General features: G+C 41.2%; 1 protein-coding gene across 1 annotated transcript in view; it reads right to left on the minus strand.

Annotated features, from left to right (window-relative positions):
• The window catches only part of Afg3l2 (AFG3 like matrix AAA peptidase subunit 2), a 35664-nt gene that overhangs the window by 1120 nt on the left and 14473 nt on the right, over positions 1–20071 (minus strand). Inside the window, exons 8-16 of the mRNA XM_020178975.2 lie at positions 19787–20060; positions 18077–18214; positions 14151–14304; positions 12480–12587; positions 12263–12388; positions 9852–9962; positions 8583–8698; positions 5459–5659; positions 3492–3686 (exon numbers count right to left, since the gene is read on the minus strand). Coding sequence (XP_020034564.1) covers positions 3492–3686; positions 5459–5659; positions 8583–8698; positions 9852–9962; positions 12263–12388; positions 12480–12587; positions 14151–14304; positions 18077–18214; positions 19787–20060 — 1423 coding nt within the window. The remainder of the gene's footprint in view (positions 1–3491; positions 3687–5458; positions 5660–8582; positions 8699–9851; positions 9963–12262; positions 12389–12479; positions 12588–14150; positions 14305–18076; positions 18215–19786; positions 20061–20071) is intronic.

Below are 20071 nucleotides of genomic sequence, written 5' to 3' on the forward strand. Positions count from 1 at the left end.
CGGTTGCTTTTAAAAGGAAGAATAATTCTGTGTTCAGGAGGCCATTCGCTTGGTTGGGGTTTTCCATCTGGAACCCTTACACAAGGCAAACCAAAATTAACTTAGTGGCATTCCTTATAACTAATATTGAATGGAGCTTCAGCCAATCATAGGCAGCCAAACAATCCATTGGTACAGGTGTTCCATCATACCATACCCAATGTAGGTAAGGCCCAAGCAGCAGTTGCCAATCAAGTGACTTCAATGCTCTGCAGCTATAGCCAGGGCCTTTAAATCTCTTCCAGTGCAGAGTGTTGCCTGATTCATGAATCAGTTTTTTGTTTTGTTTTTGTTCAATAAACTTAAATTCTTTGTTTTTTTCTTTCTTGTGTCTAGCCCTTTTAACTGTTAAATAAATTCTCCAAGGACATATGGCAAGTAATCCAGTCAGGTGTGGTGGCTGATGTTTGCCATCCCAGCACTTGGGAGGCAGAGGGCTCCATAGCAAGACTCTGTCCCCCCAAAAGCAAAACAAAACAAAGACTTGGTTTACACAGGGGGCAGGCTGGGGGGAAAAGAAGGGAACTAGGAGAGAACAGAAAAGTAGCAGAAAAAACAAAGACTAACAAAAGGGCAGATATACAAAATGAAGCCAGGAAATATAATATGAAAATATGTATCCTGAAGTTCCACTCATTTGCTACGGATGAACCACAAATTTAACATTTCATATCTTAAAAACTTGACATTACACTACACATCTTAAAGACCAATTCTGAGCACGAGGCGAGTGACAGCACCAGAAGAGCAGGACACAGTGTTTATGTGAAATCATAGGCCCATTATAAAGAAAAGTAAGCAGTTTCAATTAGAAACTGATCTCTTTCTGATAACTCCCTACCTAGTTTAATCTATCTGTAGCTATAGTAAATGTTATGCTTTTAAAGATATAAAATATTGAAATAATCTTGTAATTTTGAAAATTGATTGTGGAATAGTTCAAATAGTTATAAAAGTAAGAAAGGATGGGTAACATAGGCCAGAAGGCACTCCAGAATTCTGGATGGTGTTTTAGGTCCCCACATGTTAAACCAATATTCCTTTCAATACACCCTTCTTCATTACCATTGTCAATACATGCACTGCAAGTATGGAAGGGTAAAATATCTGGGCTAAACTTCCTAGACCTGCCTGAGCATTCACCACTGACAATGGACTCCTTACTCTTCCATCACTGCAGATGTGCCCTGCCTCACAGAGGTGGTGAGCTCTCTGCTTCCCACCGTCTTTATAACAGCTGCTGCTGTAGGCCTTGACTCCTACCTATATTCTGTTCATAAATGTTTACTCTACCGCTTCCATTTTCTTGGGCATCAAGACTGAGCCCTTCCTTACCACCTCTCCTCCCACCCTAGTCTGCACTTGCTGCTAGGCTGCCTTGTGCTATTCCAGGACTGTCTTCTGTTCCTCGTTCTGGTAAATCTCTTCATAAATCCTGGTTCTACAGGTCTGGCTTTGTATTTCTGCTGCTACCACCAGCACCATCTGTGGAAAGACACAGTGTGCCTGCAGCTGCCACTGGCTAGCTCTTCTAGTCTTTCCGCCCCAATCTAGCTGACACATTGCACTCTCTCTCCTTTTAAATGATGAATTTTTATCTTTTTCTGAGGAGCTGGGGATTAAACCCAGGGCCTCACACATTGTAGGCAAGCACTCCACTACTGAGCTATACCCCTTATCTAAATGATGAACTTTTAATCATACTTGCTCAAAATTCTTTTAAGGACTCCTGGTGGAGTGGCTCAAGTGTTAGCACACCAGCCTAGCAAATGTTAAATCCTGAGTTCAAATCCCAGCACCCCCCACCCCCCTGCAAAAAAAAATTCTTTAAGGACTCCTATAAAACAAGGTGGCTGAGTCAGGCACCTTGCCTATTATCCCAGCACTGGAGAGGCTGAGGCAGGAGGATCACAAGTTCAAGGCCAGCCTGGGCAATATAAAGAAACCCTGTCTCATACACACACACAAAAATTTCCCAAAGGAAAAAAATAAAACAAAACAAGAGAGCAGGGTTTCATCATTTTTAAGGTCATTTCTATTTCTACAGTTGTTTCTCAGTTTTCTACCTACTGTGGAAGGCCTTGGGTCTCTGATAGCACTGCACAGGTCCAGGCCAGCCCTTCCAGGCATGTGTTCCTCTTGCCTGCTGTTTCTCCATCAATTACTCCTCAGGATGTAGTTCGTGCCTGGCCTTGACAGAACCTTCTTGGGTCACTCTGCCCTCTTCTTTCTTGAGAGCCCCTGCTGCACACACCCCATGTTTTGTGGAAGCTCTCTCTTCACTTACACTGCACACTTTACGGCACATGCCATGGTTTCTTCTGGAATTGCCAGGCACAGGACAGGCTTGTAGCTAGCTGGCTTCTCTGAAGACTTGCTGACTGAGCAGTGTATCTTGAAATATGCTTTTATTTGTGTTACTCTCTTATAAAAGGCTTTTTTCCAGCTGTATTTTTATCACAAGTGTAGCATGATCAAAGAACAAAAAAAAAAATTCTAATTTTTGTTGCATGGATTCTGAATAATTAAGAGGTTACATACAGGGGCATAGTGGCTCCCACCTGCAATCCCAGCTACTCAGGAGGCAGAGAATGGGAGGATCAAAATTTGAGGTCAGTCCAGGGAGGAAAAGCCAGCAAGACCCATCTTAACCAGTAACTCAGGGGTGGTGGTATGTGTCTGTGAACCCAGCTACAGAGAGGTAGAAGCAGGAGGACTGCAATCTGAGATGAGCCCTGTGCAAAAATCTGAGGCCCTATCCTAAAAATGGCTAACTAAGAGTGAAAAAGGGCTGAGGGCATGACTCAAGTGGTAGAGCACCTGCCTAGCAAGTGAGAGGCTGAGTTCAAACTCCAGTATCACCAAGAGAGACAGAGAGACAAAAAGAGAAAGGAGGTTACTTAACGCAAGTAACCCACGAGTTCAGAGAGGGTCCCTCTGAGGGTGCTATGAAAACGAGGTACAGCAATGAAAAAGCGTGAAGCATGTTCACTTTTGGAAGTTCACAACTAAGGCCAAGAGTAACTTTTGTGAGCCATTTCCTAATCACCTAGTGCAGCTAGTTCTTTTTTGTCTTTTATCTCTGAGTACCTTTTTATTCACAGATAAAAAGCAATGGCAAATCTCAATGAGGCAACTGTACTTCATGTTGGGAAGTTTTACCGATGTATCTGTGGGACAGTGCAGGCTGAACTGTTTATTTCCGGTTACTTACAGACTTCATTATCTTTGGGTCACCTCCCCACAAGGTCTAGAATAGTGCCTGTTTCTGCTTTCCACCATGTTGCCATGGCCTCTTGGAGACAGAGTAGATACTCAACGGCTGAGTTGGAGCACAAGAGGTGGCCAGAGGGAGGGAATTCTCAAGTCTAGACACCAACTAAACAGTCATCTGTCAAGTTAATGTAATTTTTGGAAAGTTGCAGAGAAGTATTTATACAAGTGCCACCTACCTTCTCCACGTCAGCTTTCTTTTCTGTGAGAAGGGCTACGGTTCTCATATACGCATCATTGATAAGTATTCGCACTTCATCATCGATCAGCCGTGCAGTGGCCTCGCTGTAAGGCTTCTCTAATACCATGTCCCCCTGGCGTGGGAGGTCGAAGGAGATTTGCCCAACCTTTTCATTCATGCCGAACTGAACAATCTGGAAGAGAATATATGACTAGTAGTGATGACACAGGATGACTCTCTAACCTGGCAGATCTGCACAGCCTGCAGTTGGCAAAGTGGACAAGGACACTCTGCAAGGACAGTGGCAGCAGTGGCACTGTGCTTGAAACTCCTCAAGTACGAGCATAAAACCAGAAACCCACAGACAACACTTATGATAAAATGAGAGGACAAATGCCAATGGCTCTGAGGCCTGCATGTTGTTACTGCCTGAGGCAAACAGGAGAAGCAGGAAGCACTTGATAGACCAAAAGGATACAAACCCCAAACTGTCAACAAATGCTCCCTGGGAAGAGTCACAGGTCAATCTTACAACAGATGACACGGAGGGGCATTTGCATTTTCCCACTCACTGAGTCCATGAGGCCAAGAAACAGTGTGAGGAAGTCACACACTGTGACTCATACTAGGCCCCAAAGTAGCTAGCACCATGTGAGGAAAAAGCCTCTGCAAGTAAAATCACTAGAATGTGATTCACTGGAAATAAAATGACTAAAGAAGAGAAGGCCCAGATAAAAGTGGGAAGCAAAAACAGAGGAAGGAGAGCATGGAAAGTAGGACAGCTTGGGTTTTACCACTACAGGCAAACACAGGAGGGAACCCTAAAGCCATGTCCTCATCCTTCTCCCTCCTGATAGCAGGAAGACAAACTACATGTAAAAATAGGCAACAGAAAGACATCTTATGAAGTTACGAAAAAAAGAAATAAAATTCAGAATAATGTCTCCACACACAAGAAAAGAAGGATAGAAAGACAAATATACGACTCAGAGGAAACCTATCACCTACTGTTCCAGAAACAAGAAATCAGGGAAGTGCAGAAAATATGAAAGAACAACATAAATCCGAACTAGAAAGACTCAGATGATGTGCTTGACTGCAGGAAAAAATTACATGCAGGAAAAAAGTTATTTTTAAGATGAAGATTAACTGCTGAGGCGGCAGAGGTTGGACGGACTACAGTTTAAGGCCAGTTTAGGCAAAAAGTTATCAAGATTACATTTTAACAAATAAGCTGGGCATGGTGCCTGTCTGTAGTCCTAGCTCCACACAAGGCATAGGTAGGAGGAGATCACCTAACCTGGGCAAAAAGCAAGACACTATTTAAAAAATAACCTAAAGCAAAAATAGTTGGACAAGGTTCAAGTGGCAAAGTGCTTGCTTAGCAAGTGCAAGGCCTTGAGTTCAAACTCCAGTACCACCAAGAAAAGATTAAGCTAGACAGAAATGAATGAATAATCCTAACAAAAAATGTCCTAAAAGAAAACAAAGCATTAAAAACAAGTAGTAAAAAACTTCTGAAAATTAGGCATTAAAAATGATTAGAGAAAGCAAGACACAGAAGATAAGCAAAGAAAAGCTGCCATATGAAAAAGAAGTTCCCAAAGAAATTCAAGTCCAAAGGCAGCAAAACTGCTATCTAGTAAGGAAATAAGAGAACGATTCTAGCAAGTCAGGAGAGACGCTGCTGCAGGAAGTGGTCTGTGTCAGGGGACTGGCAGGTACAAGTACTATCCAACTGTGGGATCATGTAGGTTTAAAATTAAATTTTAAACTTGACATATAAAATTTATATACAGTTTATGTCTTAGGACATAAACTTTCAATACTGCAATACCAAAAAAAAAGTTTCTTTCTATGAGATTTGATTGCTAAGCCAGTGGAACACTGGAAGTGTTTCACAGTTATATGCAAATGTTAATTTCTCAGGCAAAATGAGGCAGAAGCCCTGTCCCACAGACTCACCTGGGCATATGCACTTTGAGTGACTTTCCTGAGGTCGTCCTGAGCACCAGTTGTAATTCTTCCAAAGAAGATCTCTTCAGAGACCCGGCCACCTAGAGTCATGCACATCCTGTCCAGGAGCTGCTCCTTGGTATACAGGTACTGTTCTTTTGGTAAATATTGAGCATAACCCAATCCTTTGCCACGTGGGATGATGGATACCTGGTGAGTACAAAGCATGCACAATGGTGAAGAGCCCACCCACTACCAAACGCAGACCTGATCAGAACATCTGTCTACAGGTAAAACTCAAAAGATGAAAAGTGAGCACAATGGTAAGGCCATCCATTGGCCTCATCTACAGAAGATCTAGCAGAGTAACTTCCACAGTAACTTCCTCTCTGGATAATTTCACCAGAAGAGTTCTAGAAAGCATTTCCTGTCTTTTTGTAAAACTCAACCAAAATTTTCAGTCTTAACCAAAGGAGACTTGATAAGTCCTGGGGACTCCTCCCAGCATTGCACAGGCTGATTCAACTCTAACCATGGCAACCTCCCCCTTAGAGGACAAAGGGAACAGAAGGCTAAGATGCTCAGGAGCCTTCATTTTCTTTGCTAGTCCTTTTTTTTTTTTTGCAGTTAAATTCCTTGAATTTAAAAAAAAAAAAGACTATCGAGGGATGATTTCTATATGTAAAGTGTATCTATTTTAATCATAAAGCTCAATGAGTGTAGATGAACACTAACTTCTGGCCACAGAGAAGACACAAGATGTCATCATTATGGCCCAACAATTCCCTCATACCTTTATAGTGAATCTTTCCCTTCAGCCCCATGTACTTCAGGTATGCTGACAGTTAAGTTTACACTTGCTAGAATTTGCATATAAATACAATCGCACAGCACGTACTTTATTGTGCCTGGTTTCTTTCCCTTTCTCAGATTCATCCAACTGCTGTATATGTTTTGCTGCTATGTAGCATCTCTCTCTATATATAAACACATCAAATTCCACTTCATTCTTGACAGACATCAGGTTGCTCTCAGTTTACTGAGAATAAAGTGAGTCTGTGTGGACGTCTCCATTTATCTTGAGTAAATATTAAAGAGTAGGACCATTTTGGTCACATGAAAGTGTTTACCTCTTTAAGAAAATATCAAACAGTTTTCCCACATGGCTGCACCATTTTACAGTCCTGCCAGCAATGCAAGAGGGTTCCAACTGCTCTGCACCCTCATCAACACTGCTTTGTTCAATTGTCACCATTCCAACAGTGGATTTTGGTAGCTCCTGGTCTAGTCTGCAGTTCCCTGGTGAATGAGACTACCTTTATTTGGGCTTTCATATGACTCAGTAAGTATATGTTCAGATCTTTTGGGCACTGTTTCACAATGTTGCTTAATTTCTTATCGAGCTGTAGAGTTATTTATGTATTCTAGATACATCTTTGTCACATATTATGTATTGCAAATATTTTCAGTGTGGCTTGCCTTTTTTCATTTTCTTAACAGTATCTTTCAAAGATGTTTAAAACAGATTAAATTTAAATTTAATTTTAATGAGATCCCATTTATCAACTTTTTCTTTTGTGACTTATGCTTTTTGTGCCCCAAGAAAATTTTTGCATACTCAAGGCCACAAAGGTTTTACCTACATTCTCTTGTAAAAGCTTTATAATTTGGGCTTTTGTGATCTATTTCAAATTAGCTTTTGAAACGTGCTAGCCAACATTCACTTTTTCCAGGTCAGTGCTGACTTTCCAGAATCATGTCGATAAGGCAATCTTTCCTCCCTTGAATTATGGTGGTTCCTCTTTTGAAATCCACCAGATGTGTGGTCTCTCTGATCTCTGTTCCAATCCTCTTGCCACTGCCACAGGCTTCATCATGGCAGCTGTGTAAGCCTTAAAAGCAGATAGTCTACGGGCTAAGTGGCTCAAGTGGTAAAGCGCCTGCCCAGCAAGTACAAGTACCACAGAAATAGGAGGTAAAATCCTTTCAATTTAGTGGTTTTGGTTGTTCTAGCTCATCTGTGTTTCCATAAAATTTTAGACGCAGCCTCACAATTCCACAAAAAATGTCAGCAGGGCTGGGGGGTAGCTCAATGGTAAAGTATTTGCCCAGTATGTATGAGGCCAAGGGTTTGATCACCCACACCACCATAAAAAAAAATCTGCTATAATTTTAAGATATTGTTGCAATGACACCATAGCTCAATTTGCAGAGAACTGACATAGGATCCATACAGAGTATCTATTTTTATCAGGTCTTACTGAATTCAATCTATATGCGCTATAAGTTTTTTCTTAAATTTGTCCCTCTACGTGTCATATTTTCAGATGAATTCAATTCATGGAATTTAATTTTTATATTTCATTTTCCAGCTGTTCATTGCTAATATACAGAATAATGACTGACCTTTGTCTATGCACCTTGAGTTTTGCAAACTTGCTAACTTATTAGTTCTAGTAGCTTCTCTGTGGCTCCTTGGGGTGTTTTATGTATACACTAATGTTTTTCCCACTTCAGTGCCCTTCCGCAGGCCACCGCTCACTTTCCAGCTGTCTTCTGTAATATGTGCTGCACTAGTCTGAGGAGTGCATAGTAAAAAACACAGAAAATTTAAGTCTCCCTGGTGCACTGTCTTCTAGGTATGGATTCCTCTTTGGTCTCTGCTGACTTTCTTGCCAGCCTCTCTGGTATCAGCAAGGTGGACATTCTATTCAGATCTGAGTCTCAGTAGTCTGGTTTCCTGCCTCCATCATTTACATTTCTGGGATTCTTCAAATCCTGAGCTCTCTCTTTTGCCACCTCAAGATGGCCAATATATTCCACCACTGTGGTGTGGAGGTTACAGAAAACCTCAGGCCAAAGAGCCACAAAATCCCAATCCACACTGTGCTGCTGCGTTCCAACACTCAACTACCCCAGCTCTGCTGTGGTTTTGGACTCTTTTTGTTCCCTTTAAATAGCTGTCTAACTCATTTGGAGGGTTCTTGTAACCACTTCATTCAATCTTGACTAGTATCTGATAAATTCCTTTAAAGTTACATATCATACATATTTATTCTTTGTGGGAGTGCAGCTCCCTCAAGTCACTGCGCACATACTGAGCTGTGCCTACATCCAACACACACTGCTTCACCTTTAAGAGAGGGTCTGCATGTTCCAGATACCAGCCGGCAACGGCATGACCTGCTTCATGGTATGCCACAGTCCTTTTCTCTTCGGGCTGCAGCACCTGGGTTTTTTTCTCCAAGCCTAACAAAATAGTAAAAAAAACCCCAAACACAGTGTTAGTGACACTGACATTAGAAGATACAATGCTATGCATTCTCTATCTAAAATGTGACTTGGGGGCTGGAGCATGGCTCAAGTGATAGAGCACCTGCCTAGCAAGCATGAAACCCTGAATTCAAATCCCACTACAGCCAAAAAAAAAAGTTATTTAGTGACTAAGCTGCCTTTGATTAATTCAGAAATTCCTAATAAAGATTAGAATAGAAGAAAAGGGTGAAGTATGAAATATACCCAGCTATAGCAAAATTGCATTCACTGAATTTCCCCCCAGGCCCCTTTTTATCCTAACTCTCCTTTTAAGTCACACATCCTGTTTTGGGAAATAAACAGAACGTAAAATGAAATTCAGCACTTAAGTCGCAGCTTAGGTCAGCATAAAACATACAAGTCATGGGTAACAAGAAGGCTAGAAAGGTCCTCAGAATCAACAAGGACACTTGTCAGGAAAAACCAACTAATGTCTGCTCCTCATGAAAGGCAGAAGCCAGAGACGTGCTGAGCTACTGAGAGCTGAAAACACTCAGAGCTGGGTAGGCCAATGCTAACCAATCAGCCCAAGGGGTTCAAGAATTAGTCAAGAAAGCAGCAGAACAGACCCAAGCAGGTAAACCTCCAGAAACAGAAGACCATGTGATAGAGGCAGCATCTACAGATCTGAAGGACCTCCAATCTAAGTAACTTCTTGGGCCTGCAGAGATGAGCACTGAGCCTTACTTTGTATCAATAAACTGTAAAAAACCATGCTGCATAGTTTGTATTAATACAATTCATCACACTGTTACAAAGGCATTCTGCATGATCAAAAGGTAATTCACCTGAAAGAAGTTCTCAACTGAAAACATATTAGGAAGACTGAAGATTTTTTTTCAAAAGCTATTTTCCGAATGGCACACCTAGGACAAGTATATTATACAGAGCTGCTAGGTTGGAAAGTTATAAAAGAGTTACCAAGTCCTGTTTTCCATAGATAAGCACTTTTGCAGTGCTGGGGACCAAACCCAGGGCCTCATGCATGCTAAGCAGATACTCTGCCCAGTGCTGGGATTCCAGGTGTATGTCACCACACCCAGGCTTTTATCATTTAGCCTTTGACTTGCATGAGTAAGCTGCTTACCACCAATCACTCGTTCAATTGCTTGTTCAAAGTGCTTCTCATTTATGGAATCTGAAAGGTGTCTTGCAGCAATCAAAGCAGCTTCATTACAGACATTGGCAACATCAGCTCCTACAAAATGAACACATGGAAGAGTTACCACCAAATATGTGCAAGCTACGCACCCACAAAATACAGAACTAAATCCAGTCATTTTAACTAGCAGAGATGGTATAAAGGTTTTACGGATACAGAATTCAGTTGGAATTTTAACTCTAAGCTATTTTAGCACTTGGTACTAACCTGATATAATTAACCTTGGACCACTGAACTGAAAAGTTAGTAGCAAATAAATAATTACAGACAATTACCTTAATAGATCATGGCTCATATATCAGCAAATTAAGATTATTTTATTTTATTATTTGGCAGTACTGCGGTTTGAATCTTGGGCCTTGCACTAACCAGGCAGGGACTCTACCACTTGAACCACACCCTCAGTCCTTTGTGCTTTAGTTGTTTTTCAATAGGATCTCACATTTTTGTCTGGATGGCCTCAGACTGTAATCCTCCTACCCATCCCTCATTCGTAGCTGGGAACACAGGTGCACACCACCCTGCCCAGCTTGTTTGTTGAGATGGGGGTCTCACTAATTTTTTGCCAGGCTGGTCTCAGACCTTGATCCTCCTGATCTCTACTTCCCAAGTAGCTAGGATTACAGACATGGGCCACCACACCCAGCTGTTTAAGACAATACTTTAAAATGCTCATTAATTAACTGAGTTCTAACATCTCTGCTGGGAAAATGACTTAACATATTATACAACATGTTGACATAAAATGACAAACATAAGCATTAAAATAACCTAGTGAATTTGACTAAACAGCTAAATTTAAATGTATGCTTTTAGATCCATAAGTGCTTGTAAATTAATTTTTCAGATCAAATATACGGTAACACAAATAAGCGATAACACAATCCATGTTCCCAATAAACAACTAAGGCGTTATAAATTCCAAGGTCCACAAACAGTAAGTAAAAAGTCTGGACTCCTGCAATATTCAAGATGACCATCTTCTGCCCACAGAACTGTGTAACAACTTCCATTACGTCCTAAACATTACTTTTCATTTTGCGTTTAGGACAGACACAGGAACGGGAAAGAAAGGGTTGTATTTTAAAGACTCTTGGACCAAGCACATGAAAAGATGTTAAGCATCACCAGGCACTTGAGAATGCAAATCGAAACCTCAACGACCCCTGTCTAGAAGGGTTACAATCAGTGACACAGACAGTAAGAGCTGGGGAGTGTGTGGGGTCACTGGCATAAATATCCAAACGGTGCTGGAGGGAATGCAGAATGTACAGCCACTTTAGAAAACAGGCTGGCAATTCCTCAGAAACTCAAACATAAGACTTGACGACATGACTGTAATTCCCATCCCAGGTACATAACCCAGAGAAATGAAAATATATGTTCAACATAAAAACCTGCAGATGAATGTCAGCAGCAGCATTACTCATAACAGCCAGAAGCTGGAAATCACCCAAACATCCATCAACTAATGAATGGGTAAGATGTGGAATATCCATATAATGGACTATTACTTGGCCACAAAAAGGAATGCAGTACTGCTCTACCTGCTACCAAACGGATAAACCCTGAAAACAGTACATTAAGTTTCCAGGGAACATGTTATAGAATGCATTTATATAAAATGTCCAGAGTAGGAAAATACACAGAAACCAAAAGGAGATTAAGGGTTTTCTAGGTCAAGGAGCTGATAAGATTTTTGGGGGGTGATAAAATGTTTCAGTTACAGTAATGGGTGCAAAATTTTCTAAATGTGCTGAAAATCAATGAATTATACACTTTACACAGGTGAATATTACTGCATGTTAATTTTAATCTCAGCAGAAAAAAAAAAAGTGATTTGCTGTCAGGAACTGGTTCTGATCTACTCCAGAGGCAAAGAGAGAGATGAAATAAGGTTGGATGAGGATCAGTGATTGCTTATGCTGGTGCTGGGCTGGGCTGATGGGCCTGCCATGCTACTTCCTCTAAATCTGTATTTGAATTTTCCCATAATGCAAAGATAAAAATGACTTAGAAAGCCCTGAGGTGAAGTGGTACCCAATATTTTTCGGAGATTAAGAAGTACTCAGAAGCTGGGCATGCTGGCTCATACCTGTAATCCTAGCTATTCCAGAGGCAGAGATCAGGAAGACTGAGGTTCGAAGCCAGCCTGGGCAAATAGTTTGCAAGATGCTACCTCAAAAATACTCATTATAAAAAAAAAGGGCTGGGAGAGTGGCTCAAGTTGTAGAGCAACTGCCACTTGTTTGAACTCATGAGGCCCTGAGTTCAAACACCAATACCACCAGAAAAAGAAGTACTCAAAAAAGAGAACAGCAATGATGTCCACTCACCTGAAAACCCTGGGGTTAAGGATGCCAGTTTTCTGGCCAGTTTCTCCTTTTCCAAGGCACTGTCCAGTTTCAGTGGTCGAAGGTGAACTTTAAAAATAGAGGCTCTCCCTTTTATGTCTGGTGGTCCTTTAGAAATTATTTTCAAGGGGAAAAAAAACCAAGGTGAGTTATTCCTATTCCCATGAGACTGGACCAAACCCAGTTAGTAGCACCTCACCAATAAAGATCTGTCTGTCGAAGCGGCCAGGCCTCATCAGTGCTGGATCTAGGATATCTGGCCGATTGGTGCCCGCCAAAATGACCACATTTGTTGTTGTGTTAAAACCTGAAAAAGATAACAAAAATGCAATCATAACCAAATGACGTGGGGCAGGGCAGAAACAAAACTGCCTGTGGAGAATATACAAGTACTACAAAGTCACAGCTGCATTAAACATGGCTTTCTACTATTATCCAGTATACAATAAGTTTTTTAAAAACTTGATTTTTCTCACAACAAGAAGCCTGCCTTACTTGCAAATTTATTACACATAGTTTTGACCAAGTGTGGCCCCCCCCCAAAAAAAAAAAAAAAAAGACAGCTGGATGCTGGTGGCTCACGCCTGTAACCCAAGCTACTTGGGAGGCAGAGATCAGGAGGACTGCGGTTTGAAGTCAGCCTGGGCAGATAGTTAATGAGACCCTATCTCAAAAATACCAACATGAAAAAGGGCTGGCAGAGTGCCTCAAGTGGCAAAGCACCTGTCTAGCAAGAGTGACGCTCTGAGTTCAAACCCCAGTACTGCAAAAAAAAAAAAAAAATCATGTTGCCTTTTCTCACGTTAAGTCAGAAGATTGGTCACTTTTGATGTTTGTAAGAATAAAGAAGTACAAAAAAAAAAAGAAAATGAATGCCAGTAATGTAAAAGGGTCTTTCTGGGGGTGGGTATCAGTAGGAAGGAGGAAGGTGAAAGAGGACAATGAAGGGGAGAATATGGTAGAAGTACTTTATGCACATGTATGAAAATAGAATGACTCATGTTAAAAAATTATGCTTAAATGGGGGGAGGGGATGAAAATGAGAAATAATACCAGGGTGAATCTGATCAAAGTTCATTGTATGCTTATATGTAAATAGCACAGTCAGTGAAACCTCTTTTTACAATATATGCCAATTAAAAATTTCAATAAAAAAAAGAACATTTAAAAAGGGTTTGTCTTAGAAAATGTCCTTTTACTTATTTTTAATTTTTCTTGGTGGTACTGGCGTTTGAACTCAGGACCTCTTACTTGTGAGACAGGTGCTCTACCATTTGAGCCACTCTGCCATCCTTTTTTGTAGGGTATTTTCAAGATGGGGGTCTCACGATCTATTTGTTCAGGCTGGTCTTGAACCATACATCCTCCTGATCTTTGCCTCTCAAACAGCTAGGATTATAGGCATGAGTCACCTGTACTCAGCTTATCTTTTTAAACTCAGTATCACATTAAGAATTCTTGTCCTAGCCCCATGACACAAGCCTGCAATCCCAGCTACCCAAGGCAGAGTTTGGGAGGATGGAGGTTTCAGGCCAGCCTACGCAAAAAGTTACAAGAAAGACCACATCTCAACAAAACAAACTAAGCATGGTGGCACACACCTGTGATCCCCACTGTGCAGTAGGCTGGCCATAGGTGGGATCGTGGACTGAGGCTGACCCTGGCAAAAACAGGAGACCCTGCCTGAAAAATAACTACAGCAAAAAGGGTTGGTGCGATGGCTCAAGTGGAAGAGTAACTACCAAGCATGAGGCCCTGAGTTCAAACCACACTGCCACCAAAAAAAAGAAAAAAAAAAGGAATTCTCATTATAGAGATGTTTGAGACAACAGGAAGTACAGTTTAAGATATGAAAGGCTTGCCCACTCACCATCCATCTCTACAAGCAGCTGGTTCAGTGTGTTCTCCTGCTCACTCTGCCCTCCAAAGTTGCCTCGCCCTCTCTTCCTTCCCACGGCGTCAATCTCATCAATGAAGAGAATGCATGGGGCATTCTTCCGAGCAAGGGCAAACAGGTCTCGGACCTTGACAGGAGAGGCACGAGAGTCACTTGACAAGTGAATGTTATTTTGCTTCTAAGAAAACTAAACCTCAGAGTCAGGCGTTCCTATAAACCCAGCACTTGGGAGGATGAGGCAGGAGGGTTGAAAGTAAAACCCACTAAAGTTCAAGTCTCCATCCCGTGAAGACAATCTTTTTGTGTTTCACACTAAGTATTCATATCTTAAAAGAACAGCAAGAAGTGGTGAATGATGAGACATTTGGTGACTGTTTTAAGATATGAAAATATTATTTCCATAGCTCTAAATTATCCTGTGTAACAAGATCTAGCAGTATCTGCTACTTTTCTAACACCAGCAAATAACTACTATATATTCTGTCCTATAAAAATACAACAGAGTGGGTCTGCTAACTCTATTCAGTTGGAAAGTTCAGGTTTCTCTAGGGCTCACAGTTCAAACCTAAGGCATTTCCTGAGGAGCAGGGGCATCCTAACAGGTTTGCACTGCACCTACAGGGAGGAAAGGCCAGAGCCAGCAATGTGACCCTGTCCCCAGCCCCGCAGACAGAGACAGCTACTAGCACAGCATCCTTGTCCTGATGTCCTACTGAGCAGGGCCCTCAGGCCATTAAGTTGAGATGGGTAGAAGGTGAAGCCTCATAAGTCTCACGTCCTGTCTAAGATGCAAAGTCACCTCCCTGCGCCTTTTCGGAAGTCTCTCAGTTGTCCTTACCTGCTTGGAGTCTGTTTGTTTTTTGTTTTGTTTTTGCAGCACTGGGGTTTGAACTCAGGGCCTCATCCTTGGTAGGCAGGTGCTCTTACAGCTTGAGCCACTCCACCAGCCCCATTTGGATTCTGGATTTTCATTCCTACACTGCTCTGAACCCACTCCCAGAGTAATTCTGCTCCCCCCATTCTAAATCTGTGACCAACAGACCCACACCCTCAAACACATCCCTTTGCCTCCTGGCCTGAACTACAATTTGGCATCCCTGCAAGGCTTTCGGACAGAAGGGGTTTATATCTTCCCTTCCAGGCCAGCTGAAGCTGGGGTACACCCTCCACCCACAACTGCTGTCAAAGTAATTCTGCTGGGGAAAAAACCTTGCTTGTGAGGCACACAGCCTGTGCCAGGCACCCCACCCCTCACTGCTGAGGTACTCCACTGGCCTGATGCCCTGCCAGGTACTCTTTGCTAGGTGATATCCACATGCATGTGGCTCCCGGTGTTTCAGGAGTCACCTCTTCAATTACTTTTTGCTCCACTTGGATTTGGCAGCCCTGCCATGGTGCCCTCTACCCAACTGGCCTCAAGCTGCCTGTCTGACCACCCTACCACCTGGTCTGGCCAGCCACATACATCTGAAGCATCTCATATGGCTAGTTCTCCATTCCCTCCTCAGATCTCCTACCCACTGGGACCACCACATTCCCACCACTCAAAGTTCCTCCTCAGTCTTCAGCTTCCCCTTATCTGTATCAGGTTTCATGTTCCATTGTTATAAACATTTCGCTTGCCTATTTTTCTAAGACTTAGCTGCCTTACAAACCCATAAGAATCAATCTACACCACTAACTTTTAAGATGCCACTGGTGGTAAGACCCGTCATAACTACGCTGGTCATCAACTGATGACATAATGTTTTTCCTATAAGTTGTACCCTGATGTGTAGAAAACTACTGTGATAGCACTTTGCATTTTTATAGTATTTTCTTAAGTCAAAACTTTAGATACTGGTGAAATACACAAGAGCAAAAATTAAATATTTCTGTAGAAGTTAAGCCACATTCACACTTCTGATGTCAACACCTACAAAGCAATAATAATCAAGAGTGTGGTACTGACAGAAGAATAGATATACAGATCGATGGGACAGAACTGAGAGTCCAAAAGTAAACCAAGGCCATTCAAATGGGGGGGATATTTTTTCAGCAAATGGTGCTAGGAAAACAGGATATAGACATGCAAAGGAATGAGATGAGACCCTTACCTTCTGCCATATAGAAAAATTAACTCAAACTATAAGCTACTAAATAATAGGGGTGCATGGTGATAGAGAAGAGTAAGTAATGAGGGGGTGCTAATCTGATTGAAGTACAATATAGACATGTCTAAATGCCAAGGTGAACACCCTTGGATCATCAATATATAATTTAAAAGGACAGGAGAGTAAAACAGCTCTTTTCCAAGGATGGGTATCAGCGGGAAGGGGGTGGACATAAGAAAAGGGTGAATGAGGGGGAATATGATGGATGTTTTGTATTCATTATGAAAACAGAACGTTAAAATTGTTCTAAGAAAGGGTGAAGGGAAAAAGGGAGAACAAAGGAGGGGGTAGAGCTAAGGTATACTGTAAGTACATATGTAAATACCACAATGTATTTCTCTGTACAACTATTATATGCTAATAAAAAAATTCACTCAAAATGGATCAAAAATTTAAACATAAAGAGCTAAAACTATAAAACTCTTAGAAGAAAACATAGGAGTAAACGGTAACAGCCTTGATTTGATAATGGATTCTTAAATGTGACACCAAAAACATAAAGGAGAAAAACAAAAGAGCTAAGACTTAATCAAAATTAAAATCTTTTGTGCTCCACTATCATGAAAGTGAAAAGATAATGTGAGAAAATATCTGCAAATCAGGTATTTGATTATGAGTTAGTATACAGAATGTATATGAAAAACAGACAGCTCAACAAAAGGACAAAATAAAAAAATTTAAAACCAGGCAAATAATCTGAACAGACACCAATCCAAGAAGAAATATAAACGGCCACCTTGCAGATGAGAGATACTCAACAGCATCAGGCATCAAGGAGATGAGACACATCACACTCACTATCATGGCTATAATCAAAAGACCAGGTAATGAGTGTTGGTGAGGATGTGGAGAAATCGGAACCTTCATATACTGCAGTTGGGAATATAAAATGGTGCAGGTACTGTGGAAAATTCTGGTAATTCCTCAAAAGTAAAACAAAGTTACTATTTAAGTTAAAAACATTAAGGTAGGGACTAGTGGAGTGGCTCAAGTGGTAGAGTGCCTGCCCACCAAACGTGAGGCAGTACTGCTAAAAAAAAATAAAATAAAATAAAAAATAAGCCACATGAAAAACACTCAGGCACAAAAGGCCACGTATTATTGGTGATGTGTGCCTCTCATCCCAGCTAATGGGGAGGCTAACACAGGAGGGTCGCTTGAGCCCAGGAGTTTGAAGCCAATCTGGGCAACACAGCATAATATCATTTCAATACAAAACAAAACAGACACATAATGTATGATTCTATTTATTTAAAAATTCCAGATGGAATAGGAAAATCTACAGACAAGACGTATATTTGTATTTGCTCAGGGCTGAGAGTAGGTTAAGACGGACCAGGTGATAGTTAAAGGACCTGAGGTTTCTTGAGGTGATGAAAATGTTGTAATATCAATTGTGGTGATGGTTGCACAACTCTGTGATTACCTAAAAGCTATTTAACTGTATACACCTTAAGGCAATGAATTTTTCAGTATGCCAATTGTATCTCAATAAAGCTGCTACTAAAAGAAATTAATCCATGAATTAAAGCCACTTCTTGAAATACATGAATTAGAATTATCTTTGGTAACAGACTGCAATCCTGGTTAGGGTGGGGGATGGTGGCTAGAAGTCACAGGAATCACACTGGAAGTGCAGCCTCCAAAGCCTGCTCAAGGCAGTGACTGACAGGAGGTCTCTCAGGGGACTCTCGGGGGAATAGTGGGGATAGGAAAGTTATACCATCAGAGTAGGATATGACTTACTCTCGCTGGACCCACACCAACAAACATCTCCAAAAATTCAGACCCACTAACAGTGATGAAGGGGACGTTGGCTTCTCCAGCTGTGGCTTTAGCTAGCAATGTCTTCCCAGTACCTGGAGGACCAGTGAGAATGGCACCCTTCAGATATAAAAGAAATTATATTTAGTTACAATTTTAGAAACTACATATCCACAACGATTCCAAGGTATAATTCTATCTCTAAATCTTACTGATATGCACTGAATATTTATTAAATAGTTAAACTATGGTACAACATTTTTATAGCAGGAAGAATAATAAGAAAAGAATTATTAGAAACAATCTTGTTTGAAAAAATTTGGTAAGAATGTGAGGTGAACTCTTAAGTACATCCCTTATAAGGTTTTTAGCGTAAGGCTAGGGTGTCGGTCAATGGTAGAGCACTTGCCTAGCATGCACAAGGTCTCCGGTTCCATCCCTAGCACCGCAAGAATAACAAAAAGAAAAAAAAAATTTTTTTTTAGTGATCCTTTTTAGGTTTTCAATCTAATAATATAAAAAGAATGGCTTTAGCTAGGAATCTACTACTAATAATAAACCAAACAAGCATTACTTAAATAATTCAAGGAGACACAACACCACTCTCTGAATTTACAGAATTCTTTTACTCTCTACAGTAAAATTGGTTTTCATGTACAGATGAATGTGCATCTTAAAACCTCACTCCATGGATGAATGTAATGTTTATTTCCACTGACTGTTCATGTCACTACCATGTTTTCAAATACTGCATGGGGGGAGGTGGAGAGTATGCTCAAAAGATATGTCCTTTATAATAAAATTTTGAGGTATTTTTGAATTTGCTTACCTTCCTCTGCCTAGATATGTGAATGGACACTAAGCAAGTGACAGCAAATTATAAACACAGAACAGGACATGAAGAAAAAGGAAATGATTCGCTTTTTTTTTTTTTGGCAGTACTTGGAATTGACCCAAGGCTTCTGGAGTACTTAGCAAGCACTCCACCACTTGATCCACATCCCCAGTCCCTTTTGTTTTTGTTTTTGAGGTAACGTTGAACTAACTTTGCCTGGGATGGCCTGGAACTTGCGATCCTCCTAGTAGCTTGAATAACAGGTGTGTGCCAACCACACCTGGCTTACAAAGCACTGCTTTAAAGTGAACTTTGTGAGTCATTTTATTCATATACTTAACAGCTGCTCCATTCAAGAAGCATGAAGTTTCTATTTTTGTGCCTGGCCCTTGGGGTACAAAGTCCGTAAGTGACAGGCCCTAACCCTAGCATAGTAGCCAGGATATATTTGCCGAAAGGAGGAAGGTGATCATTCCTGTGCCAAGACCCTCAGGGGGAGGTATCAGCAGGCAACCCACACACCTCTGTGAGAGGAGGGAAGAATGGGCCACAGCAGTGTGATACGCTATGGGGTGGGAGGTGGGGTCACAGTTGTCAAGGGAGGAGACATCTAAATCAGAATGGAGGGAGAAGCAAGGAAGGAGAAAAAGTAAATTTTGTCAGGAATGTACACGAAACCATGCAATGAGACATGGGAAAGACCCAAAACAACTGTAATTAGGTAAAAACCAAGTTAAGAGAAAGCATAGAGAAACAGCTACTTAAAACAAGTAATCAAACTTCAAAAAATGTCAACTTCAGAAATCAAGAAATATCTCAAAAGATTTTTGGGTTATTCTTCTTAAAGTTCACTTTACCTTTGGGATTTTTGCTCCAAGGTCTTGATACTGCTTTGGATTTTTCAAGAAATTCACGAATTCCATTATTTCTAGCTTGGCCTCCTCACAGCCTGCCACATCTTTGAACTTCACATCTATCTCATCCTTTAAGACCTTGGCTGTGGTTTCCCCAACACTGAAGAGTCCACCCATGCCCCGGCCAGTTCGTCCGATGCCAGCAGGCCCTCTTCTTATGGTGTAGAGTAAGAAGGCGATGATGAGCACAGTGGGCAACATGCTCAGGAGGAAGGACCTAGAGGGACA

Source organism: Castor canadensis, chromosome 4, assembly GCF_047511655.1.
Source record: "Castor canadensis chromosome 4, mCasCan1.hap1v2, whole genome shotgun sequence".
Lineage (NCBI taxonomy): Eukaryota > Metazoa > Chordata > Mammalia > Rodentia > Castoridae > Castor > Castor canadensis.